The sequence below is a fragment of the Populus alba genome, chromosome 6 (genome assembly GCF_005239225.2).
Source record: "Populus alba chromosome 6, ASM523922v2, whole genome shotgun sequence".
Classification (NCBI taxonomy): domain Eukaryota; kingdom Viridiplantae; phylum Streptophyta; class Magnoliopsida; order Malpighiales; family Salicaceae; genus Populus; species Populus alba.
The window spans coordinates 1796318-1815597 of NC_133289.1; the positions used below are offsets into that span (position 1 = coordinate 1796318).

Below are 19280 nucleotides of genomic sequence, written 5' to 3' on the forward strand. Positions count from 1 at the left end.
TGAGAGAATAGATCGGAGAGGGGTTTTTTGAAACAAAGAATAGCACTTTGGAAGAAAACATCCAAAGGGACAAAATCCTAGGACTATACAAGGATAAGATAGCATAAAAAACAAAGACTATGTAGTAAAGCCTCCCATATTTGCTGACCATACATGTAACAAGCCATTTAACAATGGAAAAACTGTGACCATTGACTTGTCGTGGGTAGATATTATTTTTTTTAGTAGAAAAAATAAATATATATAAGTTTTTTTATTATATTTTTTAATGTAAGAAATTCTGATTATAAATAAATAAATAAAACTATGTATACATTCAATTAAATAAATTGAGAATTATTTGTATCAATAAAAAAAATCGTTAACAATAACTAAGGACTAAACTAGAAAAATTAAGAGATAGATTAGATTAAAATATTTAATCTTGTAATATGGACAATGTACATGGTTGTGTTTGATAACTTTGTTTATTAGACTTAATCTTCTATTTAATTAAACAATAATAGAAATTAACACACGCGAAAATGATTGAATAAAATAATAAATAAAATTGATACAGGGTTACATAAATTATATATAAAAAAAATATTATCATGGAAAAACCAACTAAAAACTAAATAAGTAATTTAATTGCGGTTGATTTTTTATTATTGTTAAAACATGTTGTTTTATTATTTAAAATAATGATGTTAACCCGGTTAAGTTTTGATAGAAATTTACTGAGTAAATCAAATAATTTAAAATTTAGTTTGATTAATCAAGTTTATTCATATCATTTTTTTATTTTTCAACTTCAAACTTAACCTGGGTTAACCTTGTAAGTCTCAAATTTTATGAATCAACCAACAGGGCTATTACTACTGTACAAGTCAATGGAGATTTCCATCGCTTCCTTGCATTTTCATTGACAGCTCGCTAACCTATCCCATGGCAGCATTCTTCTCCTGTCATCCCCGCCTATTAATTAATGTGTAAAGGAGGGTAGAAAAGAAACGAGTCAAACAAAGTCAACCAATGATAATATATCTCCAGATTAAGAGAGCTTTACGTAAATGGCTTCGTATAAAACTATGTATACATCATGAAAAGGAAGTTGAGAAAGGGATTATAAATTCTTCTCTCCAAGTACGTACAATCCTAATTTATAGAATATATAATAATCCAAATTTCATCATCTCGTATGGATCATGAGGCATGGCTGAGCTTGCACCATTTTTTCCAGGAAACAAGCATGCTCACGTTTACACCACAGAAGCAATCAAACGATCAAGGATTGAAGAAAGCAATTGAAAGTGAAAGAAACGGAGGTGCACGCACCAGCACCATCAAGGATTGAAGAAAGCAATTGAAAGTGAAAGAAACGGAGGTGCACGCACCAGCACCATCACCGTCACCTTGGAAAATGGAACCTTTTGCTTTTATTTGCAATAATTGTAACTTTGACTTGAAGCCAAACATGAAAGAAGCCATCAACAATGGAAAAACTGTGACCATTAACTTGAAAATACTAGGCAAAAAGTCGTGCATCATCTAGCTAGATGAAAGAGGTCAAAACAACAGCAGTATCACAAAAGGGATGATATTATGAACACAACAACACAAAGGCCCATCATGACCACTGAATTTTTTTTTTTTTTGTTCAAAACATGACCACTGGATTTGAATCGGATGGTTGATGCTGGACGTTGACTCAAACCATCGGTCTTCTGAACTTTCCCTTTACATGATTTTGCATGTCGGGGGATAGTACTCTTCACAAACATATGCACTTCTGCACACATAGTAACCCCTACTTCGGCAACTACAACATCCATCTCCCCATATATCACACTCTGACCTTCTACAAGGTACATGACAATTTGCAGGAGGTGGTGGCATACAAAAGTGATGACAACATGGTCCTCGGCGGCATTTTTCACAACATTTGCTTGGTGGTGGTGGTGGTGGTGGTGTGGCAGCAGCAGCAGCAGCAGCAGCAGCAGTAGCAGCAAGTAGTAGTAGTAGTAGTAGTAGTAGAAGTAGTAGGAGGAGTAGGAGGAGTAGGAGGAGGTAGAATCTCAATGCACTTGTTCATTAATTAACATCATCAATCCACAAAACTTAGTCACTTCCTTTGGTAATAAAAACAACTCAAACCTAGCACTGTTCTTAAAGATAAAATAGAAAGACTCACGAGGTATAGCACACAGTACTTTCTTGATTTTCTTGTGGCATTTTTCGCATCCAAGGTCAACCTTAATCACCATCTTTGTGACTTGCTGTAACGATAATAGTTAGTGCATGCATTTCATGTAGGACCTCACCATGATTAATCCCAATAGAAAACATAAAAAAACGTCGTCATGATAAATTTATAGACAGAAAGATTGGAAGAATCCGCTGTAGAGATTATATATCAAGAACTTGTACATATATAGGACCTCCACGTAAAAAGAAGAAAAGCCAGATTAAGAGGATTAATTAAAAGATAAATAACACACACAAATATATATATATATATATCATACCGTTTCTACCATGGTTTTGTGTGTGCTTTGATCCGATGAGACGATGGAAATATTGAGAGTACATATATATATAGAGGTGGGGGAGGGAGGGGGCGGTGGCCTAATTCAATTAAGATAAATGCATGGTGACATCATAAGCAGGTGGAGACATGTGAGGCCTTAATTTAGTTTATCCTTTCATTTTTAGACCAATAAGATGAGGAAATGTGGACATGAGAGTGGAAACTTGATGCAGCCATCGTAAACATCGTAGCTGCTGACCCAACAATCTTTCATCAGCAACAGATGGTTTTGATGTGCACATCTCACCTTCTATTTTGTTAATCAATTCCAAGGTTAACCTCATACAGTAAGAATAATTATTTTTCTTAATGTATTAGGTTAATATAAAGGATTCTTTCTTAAAATTATTCAAAATAAAAAATCATTCTATGTATAAAATGATTCTTAATAACTATACCATGAAAAAAAATCAATATAAAATAGGGATGTTTAAAAAAAAACCCAGCACATGGCATGTGTCCCAAATGTTTTATAAAATATTAATGGGTGTTTAGAAATATGGTAATGATTTGTGATTTAAAGTATTTTTTACTTGTAAATATATCAAAAAAATATTTTTTAAAAAAATTATTTTGACATCAATATATTAAAACAATTTAAAAATATAAAAAAAAATTAAAAAAAAAAAAACGCAGTTTCTATAACGTTTTTAAACAACCCAGTTCCTTACCCTTCGCTGTTATGTTATAGTCTCATTCATTGGGTTTGAATTCCTATGGAACAACATTTTTAATATATAAATGTGATTTTTTTTAATATTTGTTCCTTTTATATATATATAATTGTGTTTAACTGGGAAAGATATATATTTTATATAATTGTGTTTAACTGGGAAAGATATGTGTGTGTACATAAAAATAAAAAACATCCTCTTGAGCATTTATATTGATTTGAAAAGGAGAAAGACACGGAACTACAGAAGTGGTTAAGCGACGATGATAAATGAATGGTGCTACAAAAGATTAAAGGGGTGGCTATCTGTCAATCAATAATTATTAAAAGATGTAATAATCACACCAATCAAATTTGAAATCCATTTTCTATGTTTTCTATGTTTTCTCCATGACTACTGGCAAAACAGGACTGCCAGCAACACTTGAGTGTGTTTGGTAGTATGGTAATGATTGTTTTTTAAATAATTTTTTGTATTAAAATATATATTAATGATATTTTTTATTTTTTTAAAATTATTTTTGACATCATCACATCAAAACAATCCAAAAAATACAAATCACATTAAATTTTAGCAAAAACAAAAAAACTTTTAAATTTTTTGGTAACGCGGTTTCAACCGTATTCCCAAACACTGCCCTTATGCAGTTTATACCCATGGCTATCAAGCAAGTGCTTTGTTGTGGGTTAGATACTATTCTTTCTAATAAAAAAAATTAATAAATAATCAAGTTCTTTCATTATATTTTTTTAATGTTAAAAATTCTTATTATATAAAAAAAACTTACGTATACATTCTTTTATATATATATATATATATATATATATATATATATATATATAGGGGGGGGAGGGGGGGTAATTAAGATAAATGCATGGTTACATCTGCCACATGTGAGGCCTTAATTTAATTGTCCTTGCATTTTTAGACCAATAAGATGAGGAAATGTGACTTGGGAGCGGAAACTTGATGCAACCATGTAAATATAGCTGTTAATTCATCCATATTTTTTATTATTATTAACGTAGATATTCAGAATAATTTACGCATATCTCAACTAATTTTACAGATTTTAAATTTAATAATTATATAAATCTTAGAGGCTTTGATGTGAACATCTCACCTTCTATTTTGTTAATCAATTCAAAGGTTAAGCTAAAGGATTGATAGGTAGGGTTAAAGAAATTGATACTAACATTTATTTTTAAAAAAAATTACTTTTATTAATGTATTAGGTTAATATAAAGGATTGTTTCTTAAAACTATTCAAAATAAATAATCATTCTATGTATAAAATGGTTTGAAATATCTATACCATGAAAAAATATCAATATAAAGTACGGTGGTTTTAAAAAACCAACATATTTATAATATTTACATTATCTAAGTTGACCCAATACGTTAAGGTTAGATTATATAGATATTATAAATGATAACTAGTTAAAAAAATCTAAAAAATAGATATTACAAGTGAGGAAACTCAACCTAGCATGTATATATCCTATAACAATAAACTTAAATATTTGTTGGTTATATGTCTTGTATTTATATTTATTTTTTTGCAATTCATTCTTTCATTTTAGTTAATTAATTCAGTTGATGTATTAAGTCTAAATTATTTGTTAAAACTTATAAAAAAATATTAAGTTAATTTATTGAGCATAAATCTGAGTTCTAATTAAATTCAATCTATAAAAATTAAGAAGATAAACTTAATTTGTAAATGTATATAATATTCATAAAATATTTAACCTAACCAAATATATCTTATGAATCGATTGGATATAAATAAAAATTAAATAAGTGAAATTTACAAAATATTAAAATTGTGTTACTTCACCAAATTATATTTATGAACACCACTAATATAAAAGTTGAATTGTATCTATCCTAAGGTACATTAGTTTGGTGATGTTCAATTATGCTCCATGCACGCCCACCCCCGCACATGGCATGTGTCCCAAGTGATTTATAAAATATTATTGAGGCATTTAAAAATATGGTTATGGTTATGATTTAAAGTGTATTTTGTTTAAAAAAATTTAAATTATGATTTTTTATATATATAATTGTGATTTTTTTTTAATATTTCATGCTTTGCTTTTTTAAAATATATATATTCTTAAAAAAAAATATTCAACTAATAATTTTTTATTATTGTTGATATTAATACATCAAAATATTAAAATAAATTAAAAATATTACATTACCATCTTTCCAACTTAAACACATTTATATATATATATATATATATATATATATATATATATGAAAAAAAAAATCCTCCTGAGCATTTATATCGATTTGAAAAGGAGACAGAGACTGAAGGGGTTAGGCGACGATGCTGATTGGTGCTACAAAAGACTAAAGGGGTGGCTATCTGCCAATAGCTATGTGTGGGCACAGGGAGAGAAGTTAAGAAAAAAATTGTGGGGTCCAGAAATTGTCCATAAGTGCAAAACTACGAAAGAAATTATGCAATCAATCCAGCGTCCTATCCTATTATTGTCAATTTACAATTATTGTAAATTTACAGTGTCGTGGAACTAAAAAAAAAAAGGTGATTTTACTTTGAAATTTATGCCACCACGGGTCATGGAAGTCATTGTTCGGTACCAAAAACTATTTTTGTTTAAAATTAATTTTTATATATATATTTTTTAGATCGTTTTATGTGTTGTGCTGATATGAATAATAAATTTAAAAAAATAAAATAAAAATATATTATTTTAATATATTCCTAAGTAAAAAAAACATTAAAAAATAATCGTTACTACACTCTCAAACATTCCTTGAGTAATGTTTGTTATTGCGATTCACTGTGTTTTAAGAGTGTTTTTAGTTTAAAAATATATTATAATAAATTTGTTTTGATTTTTTTTATTTTTGACATCAAAGTATTAAATTCATCAAAATATATTATAAAAAAATTTAATATTAGTCCAAAAAAACCAATTTAGACGTTCAATCAACTCCTTTATTTTAGTATCTTTTTAATTCAATCTTTGGTCCTAAAAAAGTCCTTCACATTGGCCACAATTGGTCTTCAAACTTTAAGAATCTTGCAATTAGGTCCCTCGAATCAAACCTGCAAACTCGGGTCAAACCTTCTCATGGCAGAATTCTCTGCTTTCATATTAGATATTCAAATAGGAAAATCTTGAGCTTCTGATATCGAAATCAAGCGATTTGAAAGCCCAAATTCATCTACGCATCTAGGATTACAACTTTGATTAAGGATTCAAAGTGAGATAAAATTGTTTTAGATAGCAGAATCTAGCAGCAATTTGGTTAGTAAAAAAAAATCTCCTGATCTAATTCAGGAACTGACAATACCAAGCATCCCGATATGACTGAGAGTTTGACCTAAGAATAACGACCAACAAAATTGTGACAAAAGTAGAGTCTTTAGTGCAAAACTCATGTCAGAATCCTTCTCGTGGTAGAATTCTCTACTTTCACGTTTAGATATTCAAACGAGAATATCTTGAGCTTCTGATATCAAAATCAAGCGATTCAAAAATTCAAATTCATCTACGTGTATATGAATACAACTTTCATGAAGGATTAAAAATGAGATAAATTTGTTTTGAAGAACAGAATCTGGTTGCAACCTTGTTGGTTAAAAAGGATCTCTTGATTTAATTCAGAAAATTAACAATGCCAAGCATTTCAATTTGACTGAGAGTCTGCCATAAGAATAGTGAGCCCTAGGACCCAATAAAAGTTTAGGTCAATTCTTCAACATGTCATAAGTGACATAATATAACCGGGATGGTCAGATATTGCACGAAACCAAGTCAGTATCAAGGCTTAAGTTGGAACAAAAAATTGCGATAACAGCAGAATTAGTTTTTTAGTGCAACTTCTGAGAGATTTATCTAACCTTAAAGCCCATATAACAAAGGAACGAATTTAGCATTATAAAGACTTCTAATTAGCCTAAGAATCCTGACAATTTCAGCAGTAGAGGGGAAGGATAAAGAGAGTTGAAGACAACTGAAACAGTGTTTAAAAAACATTTTTCTTTTTTGCTTTTGTCAATTTCCCAGCAATCTTGAACTAAACTTCTGCCTTCGATTTAAAAGGGATATATACCATCTCCATTGGCACATAAGGCCCAAAAATGAGTAAAAACAGTGATAAAGATATTTTGATCACATGATATATTAAAAAAAAATACAATATTTATATGAATAACAAGTAATTTCTTTTTTTGTTGATGTTAAGTTTTTATTATTAAAATAATAAAATTTGTTAATGTTTGTTTTTGTTGTCAAACTGTGTTTTTGAAAAAAAATAAATTTTTTTTACTTCAAATTAATTTTTTGTGTGTTTTTAGATCATTTTGAATATACTAATGTTAAAAATAAATTTAAAAAAATAATATTAAAAACCATAACCAGTAATTTCTTTTCTGTTGATGTTAAGTTTTTATTATTGAAATAATAAATTCTGTCAATGTTTGTTTTTGTTGCCAAACTGTGTTTTTTGAAAAAAATATTTTTTTTTTACTTCAAATTAATTTTTTATGTGTTTTTGGATCATTTTGATATACTGATGTTAAAAATAAATTTTAAAAAATGATATTAAAAACAATCATTTTAATGCATTTTTAAATGAAAAGCACTTTGAAAAACAAACACTATCACAAAATCAAACACTACTTTAATATAAGCAGTTAGGGGTGTCTGAGAGTATAGTAACGATTGTTTTTATAAGTGCTTTTAACTTAAAATATATTAAAATAATATTTTAAAAAATTATTTTTTATCAGTATCTATAAAAATATAAAAAATATTAAGTAATACTCTAAAAGGTGTGGGAAAAGTACTGTAGCTTTCCCACCCCTTTTACTTTCCCCATATTTAATATAATTCCTTATTAATATATTATATTATTATAATTATTATATTATAATTATAATTATATAACTGTTTTTTTCTTTTTTTTCTTTTTAATTTTTTTTAATGAATTTTTTTCTGTTTGATTTAGTTTATTAATGTTAATTTTTTTTTATTTAGTTATCAAATTTTCATGATACGGATCCCGGATTTGATAGGTTAACCTGGATTTTTTTTAATTATTTTTTTTCATTTAGTGTAGTTTGTTAAAGTTAATATTCTTTTTATTTAATTATCAGATTTTCATTACACGTATCTTGGGCTTGACGGGTTAACTTGATTTGATGGGTTAACCCAATTAATTTTGAGTAAACCCGTCATTTTTTTTCTATTTAGTTATCAAACTTTAATGACGAAAATCTCAGGTTTTACGGGATAACTTGGTTTAAAGGGTAACCCAATTAATTCAATTTTTTTTTCTTCATTAGTTTTTTTTTCCTGTTGATTTTTTTTCTTTATTTTTTTAAATTAATCTATTTAATTATCACACTTTTATGACACGACCTTATAGCTAGACCCACATCCAATATTCTTGGATCCGGTGTTGCAGTCAGGCTCACTTAAACTTGGATCATGCAAGTTTAATGTTATTATTAATATTATAAATATTACTTTTAGGTCAGGCGTTGCAGTCAAACCCAAGATTCGTGGGTATAGCTTTACAAAAAAATTCAAGACTTTTAAATTTTAGTTTTTTTAATATTTTTTTATGCAAAAAAAATATCTCACGGCAGTAGGTCATGTAACTAGTTATTTTATAAAACACGTTTTGCAGCACAATTCTAAAGGGGGCCTTCTTGTCAAAATGCATGCACGTATTTGATCGAGACCAAACCAAAACGCAAACAGGCAGAACCAATTATCATAATATGAGTCAAAGTTCTATTGGATTCCATTTTCAGGAACGCTTACACGTCATAAAAAAGACAAGGTGATTTTGATGACATGGTTATAAAAAGATGATGTGATATCACTAGTCAATTTCTTTTATTGATTGAATCCTTATACTATTCATTTTGTTTTATTTCCATCTTTGCTGTAACATCTTTGGTTCCAATAATATTTTTCAAAAAATATTTTTTTTATTATTTTTTTATTTTAAATTAAATATTTTCAATATTATTTTAATATGCTAATATTAAAAATAAATTTAAAAAAATAAAAAATAATTATTTTAATATTTTTCTAGATAAAAAACACTTTAAAAATATTTAGTATGATAGTAGTAATTTTTTTAAAATTATTTTTTACTTGAAAATATATAAAATAAAATTTTTATTATTTTTTAAAATTTATTTTTCACATTAGCATATCAAAAAAAGTAAAATATTTAAAACAGTAATTTAAAATTAAAAAAAAAACAATGTTTTTAATATATCATCAGAAGTCGGTCATTGAAATAGTGGTCAGTCGTTATTATACATGCCACCTTTTCGGAACATGACTAGAAAAAAGTCAATCAATAAGCGCATGTCAAGTGTCTTAATTGGTGGCCCGCAGCTTATGCACAGTGTTTTAAAACCTGGACTGGCTCGGCGGGCGACCTGGGCATGGAACCGGTCCGGGTGGAGGCCAAAACCTGCTTGGAAGGCCTGGTCGACCCGGCGGGTCGACCCGGAACCCGACCACACCCGGGTGAGACCCAGCCAATTTTTTTTTATTTTCCCTGTCATTAAACGACGTCGTTTAATGACATCTAAAAGACTAAAACGACTAAAATCCTAAAACGCTGAACACTAAAGACAGTGTCTTTGACAGAAGAAGAACAAAACACTTAACCTAATCTGTCTTTGAAAATTGAACGGAGCAGAAGAAGAACGAAGCAATTAACCATTGATCTCTGTGAAAAAGGTTTGAATCTCCTTCTATGCACTCTCTGTTTTGTTTATTCTTGGCCGTTTTCTCATTTCTGGGTTCTAGCATCAATTTCAGTTTCAAGTTTCAACCCGATTCAAGTTCATCCTTCTTGCACTCAAGTTCATCCTTCTTTCACTCGCTGCCATCAATTTCTCTGGACCAATTTCTGCATCAATTTCGCTAGCCCAGTCACCTCAGCCCTCAGGAATGTTTCTCCAACCCGATTGCTGCTCTGTTTCTATAGCCTGATTTCTGCATCAATTATATTCGTTTGTGTTGTTTATTTGCATGATGAACTGTAGAATGCTGTTACCATGATTTTGTTTGATGAACTCTCTGCCGATTCATTGTTCGTTGATTTGTTTGATGCTGTGATGGACTTATGGTTTGGCAGTGAATGATGTTATGGTGTTACGGTTACCAATAGTTTGATGTTGTTATCTTTGTTTTGAATTATTCACTCTCGGATTGTTGAGCTGAGAAATGAGAATAATTGGCAATTAGAAGGAACAAATGACTATTAGAAATTTAGAATACTCTCGGATTGTAGGATTGTAGGATTAGAAATGAACTGAGAAATGAGAATAATTGGCAATTAGAATACTCTTGGATTTGAAAATGATTGGCACAGCATGTTCATTCCCTTTTCTTTTCTTTTTTTGGGTTGACCCGGGTTAACCCATCTGACCCGTGACCCGATCACTTGACCGGGTCAAAGACCGGGTCGGGTTTCAAAACTATGCTTATGCAAGCATCTAATTAAATAAATCAATATTTATTTATGTAAATAAAAATAAATTGTTAATAATAACCTAAAAAAACACTAAAAAAATTGAGAGATGAAAATAGATTAATATATTCAATCACATAAAATAAAACTTTCACATGATTGTGTGTACCAAACTTATTTATTTAAATCAATAAAAGATAAATTCATACCTTGAAAAACTCATGATTTAAAAGATAAATACAAATAAAATTGACTAAATAAAACCAAACCATAAAAATATTAAGCAAGGCCAAACACATCAACAATATTATTGAAAAATGAATATTTTTTATTCTAAAAAATAAACTTGATTTGAATAAAAAAAATTATAGATGAATTAGAATAATATCTTTAAAAATCAAACAAAAATAGAAAAACTAAAAAAAACTTATATTAAAAAAAAGACATGCAAAACTCATAACCTAAATCATGAGACTGAAATAAACTCATATAAAAAACTTGAAAATAATCACAAAATCAATATTAAAAAAAAAAAACTAATGTAGAACGATAAGATCGTATGAAGCCGAATCCCCAACAAATTAAATATCAAAAGATAAAACTAGTAAAAAAAACCAATTACACAAAAGGATCTAAAAACTTAAGTGTGAAAAAAATTAATTAGAGGGATAAAAATCTTCAATTGTAGAGTTAAATTGAATTGAAAAATAGATTTAATAGAAAGAAAAAAATCAAAAGAAAGATGGTCAAACTGGAAAAACAAAAAAACAAAAAAAAATTGATTGAATTATGAAATTGAATGTCAATAAAACTTTAACAAAAGTGTCAAGGAAAAGGAAAAAAAGGACCGAAATGAAAAACAAAACATATAAGAAATTGCAATTAAAGGACTAAATTGAAAAAAAAAACTTTTATAAAAGGAATAAGAATGAAATAAAAAAAATTAAGAGAATGATGACTGAAATTAAAGAAAAAAACATATGAGAAATATTAATGGAGGACTAAATTGAAAAGAAAAAAACTTCTATAAATGGAAGAAGAGTGAAATAAAAAAAATAAAGAGAATGAGAAATGAAATTGAAAAGTAAGAAATAAAAAGGATAATGGTGTACATTACTTGTCAGGAGATAGAAAAAAAAATCAAACAACCATCAGCGACAATTCGACCACCATCAATTGCCACGTGCCACTCCACACGGAAAAGGACACGATAGCATATCTAGAAAGAAGATGGAAGACTAATTTTGGCTACCGGGTGACATCACATATGCCGCCTAAATGGCGTGGATGCCACACACTTGCTGAACATGTGCTGGTAGCTTTTCTCATTAAATACTCAAGTGAAAGTACAAAAAACCCCTAATGCAAAACCTAATTTTTGTTTTTTTCAAGGTTAAAAACATATTTTAACTATACATGGATATTTGAAAACCTCAAAAAACCCTATTTAGCAGCCCAACAATTTTTTAACCTTAGAGACAAATAATTATTTTTATTGTTAAGAAGTTACAAAAAGTCAAGAAAGCCCCTGATCAACAGTTTTATTTTTTTTTTAATTTTAAAGGTAAAAGAGTATTTTTACTGTGATAAAAAAAATAAAAAAGACGTAAACACCCTTATAGAATCTTTTAATGACCAAAGAGCCAGTGAAAAAGACCAAGACACCCCCACCCTTAAGGTTTCATCTCTTCTTTTCACTCGAGGGAAAAACGGTAATTTTATTATAACAATCCACAGCTAATTGTATCTTAGGCTAGCTATAGTAAAACTCTCATGGGTTTTAAAGTTTTTGTTAACTGGTTTTTTTAGCCACGTTGTTGAGGGTTAGCTCATTTTTTTTCAACTTTTTAAAAATATAAATACATAAGAAAGTTATAAACTCGATGTACACGTGCTAAAATACTTGTAAAATATTTAAATGGTTACATATTGGATAAAATATATTTTTAAAAAAAATATTAAGATGACGACATATTAAATTAACATAGATCAACCTATAAAACTTTCTATATAGGTAATGTGATCATGATAAAACCATGGAACCCTTATTAAAACAAATTAGGTAACACAATTTTAATAAACCAAATATTAAAGGCTAAAAGTGAAAAAAAAAATTACATATAAAATCTAAAAAAATAACTTGAGTAAACCTATATGGATGGTCTATACAATAGCATGGGTCTACCTAGATTTTTCTTAATGGAAAAAAAAAAAAAAAGTTCGGAAACACTAGAATTTTTTTTAAAAAATACAAAGTAAAAATACCTTTGAGAAGAGTGACCAAGTGCTTCATTTGATCACGAAACTGAGTAAAGCTGACAACCCCAGTTGCAGCTAGCTAGCCATATGCCAAACAAATTAAGACATTAGGCATTTCAAGTTCTTCAGTAAGCATCAGACACCATGCATGTCACAGGAGGATTTGTGGCAGTCCCATTGAGTCTAGGAATGAGGTCTCTTAAGGGAGACAAAAGGTTCTTTCCCCATGCCTCTCTCTCAGGGCAAGAAGGTTTAGGGTTGCACTAATTGTATGAGAGTTTGAAGGAGGGTGCTCTACTGGTAAAGTCTCAACACAGAAGTCAGGCAAGCCATCAACGGCATTAGGACCTCTTGCATCAACTATTCCTTTGTGGTTAACTTCTGTAATGGCAAAGGTTGCCTGAAAACCTTTATGGCGAAGGATCTATGCTATTTTGAGCATAGGGTTTATGTGCCCTTGCAATGGGAAAGGGCTTCATACACGCCACATGAATTAAGTTTGCTAACTCCAGGCATTTGTATCTCTCTTGTAATTTCTTCCTCCTTTCTTATGATCTTTCTTGTTTGCTGTGGCAAGCAAGATGAGTATCCGGCATAATTATCCTGTGGTTACTCGTGATTAAATCAGTAAAAGATCAGAATATTAATCGGTATTTGATCGCAGCGATCAATCGCTGTAAAATAGTGGTAAATTACTCGGCGATATCTTTTATAAACGATCGGCGAATAATTTCTAGGTAATCGGAGATGAATTCCAAATCGGATGAATTGATCACAGATCAGAAACCATTCGGCTTTTAAAACGAGGAGATTAGTTCGGAAATAGTCGGCAATCCCTCGGCGATCTTTTCGGACAGGAAATCGGTATTTACTCGTGAAATAATCGGAAACATAACCTGCATTTGATCGGGAACACTGGCGAGTAATTTTGAAATAGTCAATAATTAATCGGCAATTACTAGGCTTCTGTAGCCTTATCTTTGAGCCTTAAAAAGTTCACGCCATGTTCTGCCTTTCATTTTTCTTTTCTTTTCTTTTTTTATTAATTAATTTATAATTACAGCAATAACAAATTATAAAATACAATTACAGCTCAGTTATTTTAGGATGGAAATCACAGAATGCTCCTCTATATTCAATTTTTGGTCATATTCATCCTTCCATATGATTTTGATCTACAACTATCCTTTCTCAAGATAAATTTATACTTGTTGACCTCTCCATCCAATTTTATTATTTAAGTCTATTAGTTTTAGATCATGCCACATGAATAATTATATTAAATAGAAATAAAATTAAATCAATAAAAAATAATCTGAGTAATAATAAAAAAATAAATTGAAATTAAAATTGAAAAAAAAAAAAAAAATAAAAAGAAGAAAGCAAGTCCTTTCGTTGCACCTCTATTTTGTTGAAAGCACACATCAAAATAAAATTTAGATAAATTAACAAATATATTTATAATAATTTATATATTAACATAGTAGTACAATTTTAAATTAATATAGAATAGAACTCTATAATTTATTTTAAAAAATAAAGAATTATTTTTCTTGAATTAGTATTTGATATTCTAATTTATTTTGTTGAAAATTTTTTTTATTTTTTATAAAAGGGAAAAAGTGCCTTTTAATTTTTTTATTAACCAAATTCTTTTTATTAAATTGTTAATTTCTTTTCCTTGTTTAGATTTAATACATTTTTTAATATTTTAAAAAATAACATTTCATTTCATTTTATTATTAATCAAATTATTTTTATTTATTTTAATAATTTTATGTATATTTTATTATTTAAAAAAGGAAATTGAAGATTTGAAGAATTATATTTTTCTAGGATTAGTATATGATATTTCAATCTTCAATATTTTCCTCTTTCAAACTTAATAAACAGTAAAAGAATAAGCAACATTGAAAGTAACAAAAAAAAATTGTTAAGTGTTGAGAAAGGTGTCATAATCAACAAATACATGTTTTACAAGGGCCAATTCCTCCTGTTACATGACTGGTCATGCGAGGGCTTACAGGAGAAGAGCTCGATCTGATTTGATTTGAATAAACTACTCATCCTGAGAATTGTTGTGCTTCTACATGAAGTCAGGTATTTTCCACATCTACTAATACCAGGAAAGGGTTGACAGGAGGAAGTGGTTAATAACAGCAGATCTACACAATCTACTATGGACTTGAAGAAGAACATTCCTTGTATGCTCCAGCAACGAGGCATCTTTTTCATCTCACCACAAGGGGGATCTACTCTCCGAGCAGGACAGTCTCTTCAAGTCTCCAATTGGCAGGCAGATGTGGTGCCTGTAAGAGTAATCATGCACATATCGGAATTAAAGTCACTGCTCTACCAATAAGTTGTGCTACCATAGCTGTTAGTGACTTGGTGTGGCATAAATTAAGACCGGATTCCAGGTAAACTTCTGGATAAAAAATCCATGATGTCTTCTGCCTTCATTTTGGGGATTAGCTTCTGAACTATCAAATCGATGACTTCTGCTCGTAAAAATGGCATTCGTAATTCCTGGAGTTAGTTTTTCAATCAGGGTTATATACCTCCAAGGAAGATGTCAGCCATCTCAGGAGGAAAACTGTCATTCCAGCTGCCAATATGAAACATCCTACTTCCTTATGCGTGTCTTGAAGCACTGCCATGCATATGTGAAGATCTCAAATGAGTGTCATCCTGCAACTAAAAGACACAACCTAGTAAATTTATACTCGTTAATAGGTTCCATGCGTCGAGGATAACAAATATTGATACCATGTCCTCCAAAAACTCACCTGCATGCTATAACTGAAACCAGTTGGAGGCCGAAAGTCGTATTGCCCCTACATGAAAGGATGTAATTAGGCAACTGCTTCTTCTGAAACAAAAGTTCTTTGAAAATGTATTTTGTTATAAAATACTATACCAGCCCATGCAAGCTTTGCTGAGCCCCAAAAAAACCATCATGACTGGGTGCCATGGAATTCAGCTGCCCCTGGAAATACAAACACAATTCAAGGTATCGTAACTCGCTCATAAAAGTGCTTTTGTTGAATATGTACATGGTCAAAACCCAACATGACTTACCAGACCCTGCATGCTCTGTTGATTGACATAGTAACCATCATGAGGCGGCTCCATTAAGTTTAACTGTACCTGCACTCAGCACCAGGTTCAGGCTGTCAAAGTTGAAATTACAATTCTTTTTACACAATTGTATACTGTCTCTTGGATAAAAAGGCCCAAAACACTACAGACTGTGCTCACCAGTCCTTGCACATTCTGCTGGGTACCATAATATCCGCCAAGGTTAATACCTTCCGAGCTTAGATTTTCCTGCAGAGACAAAACCCAATTTCAATTAACTCTATTGTCCAAGTCGATTGCACAATCCCACAACCTAGTCAACACCATCCTATTGAAATTCAATAATAATAAAACAGAAAGAATGAGTTCTCTTTACACAAAGCGGATCCATTTAACAAATTTTACAGCCATAATCTTGTTACAATCCAATGCACACTATTAACACTATAATATAATGATTGCATGATTACTGTAAGTGAATAGAACAAAGGCCAAACCATTTGCTGCAAGCTATCTGGTGCTTCAACAAGCATGACGTCTGGATCTGATTGTACCTGAACCATAAATAGGCATTGATCATTTCTTTTCCTTTTCTTGTGCACATAATTAGACAATAATATTAGAACATAGGCAGTTCCACCTGGTTGGATTCTAACTCCAGAACTAACCTTTCTTTTCCTGACTGGGTTCTTCTTTTTACTTGATTTGGTAACAAGGCTTCCCTGGTTTTCTTCTTCTGCTTCACGATGAGTCAGAGTATAGGTACTAGATTCTGCTACACTGTTATTGCGGTTATTCACATTCACACAATTCTTCAGAGCTTCTACTAGTGTATGGAGAACAATATTGTAACTCTCTTCAGATAATGATCCCTCTTCGCTCATTTCAATGGCCAATTTGCATAAATCATTGTAGCGCTGCACCCTAGTTTGTGCCCGTTCTGTTCCTAAGGCCATTGGTTGCCTACTCTTTGCGTCTTTTGTCCACCTCTTCAGAATATAAGGAGGTGGTATGCTTGAAAGGCCACAAATTTGGAGAACAATCAATGCATGCCTACAAAGAAAACCTTTATATTCAAACGAATGGCAGAAACAGCACACCTCTGAATTTGTTTGGTTCCATGTGACCAAAAAATGTTCATCCTTTTCACAGTCTTGAACCCGAAACATCACCAATGTTCCATCTTCACTTTCCTTTTTAGGATGGCAGCCAACTACACCTAAAACCTCAACTTGAAATTTCTTGAATATTGCATGAGTATAAACCATTGACATTTGTTTTTCCCAAGGAGAAGGAGATTTTAAGGCAGGCTGTTTGTGGGAAGTATCAAAATCTGCAACGGACTCCTCCTCATACCTATTTTGTAGAATTGTTCCATATTGTTTCATGAACTCTTTCATGGTGATTTTCCTATGAATGTATTTATCAAAGAACGCACTCATACTTTCAGAACGCTGTGTAGCAGAAATTCCGGCTAGAAAAGTATCCCCCACGTAGGTAGGCACCCACTTTTTACGATCTTCATACAATGACTGAATCCATTCATCATCTTGAAGTTCGAACCGGGTGACCATTTTCCACCACCTCATATCAAACCGATCATCTGTCCATGATTTGAAAATGCACTTGTTGAATTTTGGCAAAAAATTCTCATGTCGTTTAATCACATGAGAGAGAGTTTCAGGCAATCTTTCTAATATATGCCAAAGGGAAAAGCAATGACGGGTGTTTGGGAAGACTTCTTCAATGGCCGCCTTCAAGGTTTTGTCCATGTCAGTGACTATAACTTTAGGTGCTTGCCCACCCATTGCTCTAAGCCATGTTTTCATTAACCAAACAAATGTTGATCTAGACTCATCTGCAATAAATGCGCATCCGAGTAAGATTGGCTGACAGTGATGATTCACCCCAACAAAAGGAGCAAATGGCAATTTCTCGTGGTATTTTACATAGAAGGTTTCGAAACAAACAGCATCATTAAAACTAATATAATCTGCCCTGCTTTTTGCATCAACCCAGAACAAATTTCTCAGACGCTGCTCTTCATTCAAATCTATTGCATAGAAGAAGTTTGCATTCTCCTTCTTGACTTGCTTAAAATATTCCAGCACTACTTGTGCATCACCCTCATCAAGAGCCAAATGCCGGCCTTTTTCAAACTGCATATTCATCTCGCTCTTTACAAACCCAAAATTTTGATACCCACCTGACTGTCGAGACATCTCGACATACATCTTTCTTGTTCGTTCACTGACAGCATGCAATATGTCAATGTTGTTCTTTTCAGCTAATTTCACATTCCTGTGAATTCGAAAATGATATGCTAGAGCAGGTAAGAGCTCATGATTATGCTCCTTGACAAATTCATGAATTATCCACTTGCCATCAGCCCTTCTCTTCACATGCATACTGGCTTTGCAATCAGTCTTCTTCACAGTTGATCGCCGACTATTACCACTATCAGACTCTGGTGTAACTCCATATCTAGAACAGGCAAATTTAGCATCAATAAACTCCTTTGATTTCTTTGACCGCCTACTATTCTTTATTGAAGTGGTGAACCCCATAGATTTTGCATATTCCTGATAAAATGAATACGCTTCCTCATGTGATCCAAATTCAATACCATCACATAGCTCATAGTTTACATCCCCTTCAAACACAGCGACAGCCCTTTTCGGAGAATCAACAACCGCAACATCTCTACTGTGCACCACATCCACCACACCAACGATATTTCCACCCACTACATCATCAGCAGGGACATTATCTTGAAGATCGATCATTTCATCAATCATTTTATGATTCCTCTCCGTCATCATAAGAACGCATTCCAGTTAAAGGAAAAAATGCAACAAGTTCTTTACAATGGCACCTGAACACGTGAAAGAAAGTTTCCATACATAAATTACGAGTTTCAAACAAAGGACAATCAACATTAACGTATTACAAACGCTACTAAAAATGATAAAGCTACCATCTTTCCGCTGAAATTCAATAAAATCGGTATAAAAAACACAGCCCATTATCACACTCCTAATCATTTTCCATCTACTACTTGGATGTTAGCGGGGGGGGGGGGGGGGGGATCCATTTTTCCATTCTCTACTGATTCGAATTCAATAAAAATCACAAACCATTATAGCATTCTTATTGCTTCTCTATATCCTGCTTGGATTCTGAGAAAATTTTCAAACTTGATTTTT

At 31.1% G+C, this 19280-nt stretch overlaps 2 protein-coding genes across 5 annotated transcripts in view; both read right to left on the bottom strand.

Moving 5' to 3' along the window:
* LOC118052894 (protein FAR-RED IMPAIRED RESPONSE 1) overlaps positions 1-19280 on the bottom strand; it is a 58941-nt gene that overhangs the window by 39266 nt on the left and 395 nt on the right. The window contains exons 2-9 of one of the 4 annotated variants that reach the window (XR_004688274.2): positions 16743-18949; positions 16572-16628; positions 16255-16323; positions 16075-16143; positions 15914-15982; positions 15783-15830; positions 15555-15690; positions 14904-15302 (exon numbers count right to left, since the gene is read on the bottom strand). Coding sequence is in view for 2 of the 4 variants with exons in the window: in XM_035063981.2 (XP_034919872.1) it covers positions 15628-15690; positions 15783-15830; positions 15914-15982; positions 16075-16143; positions 16255-16323; positions 16572-16628; positions 16743-18896 (2529 nt within the window). In the remaining 2 variants the exon portion in view is untranslated. Of the gene's footprint in view, positions 1-14903; positions 15691-15782; positions 15831-15913; positions 15983-16074; positions 16144-16254; positions 16324-16571; positions 16629-16742; positions 18950-19280 lie in introns of those variants that run through there. The other 3 variants (XR_004688275.2, XM_035063982.2, XM_035063981.2) reach the window with 3 other exon arrangements.
* LOC118052895 (protein FAR-RED IMPAIRED RESPONSE 1) overlaps positions 1-19280 on the bottom strand; it is a 58510-nt gene that overhangs the window by 38835 nt on the left and 395 nt on the right. The window lies entirely within an intron of this gene.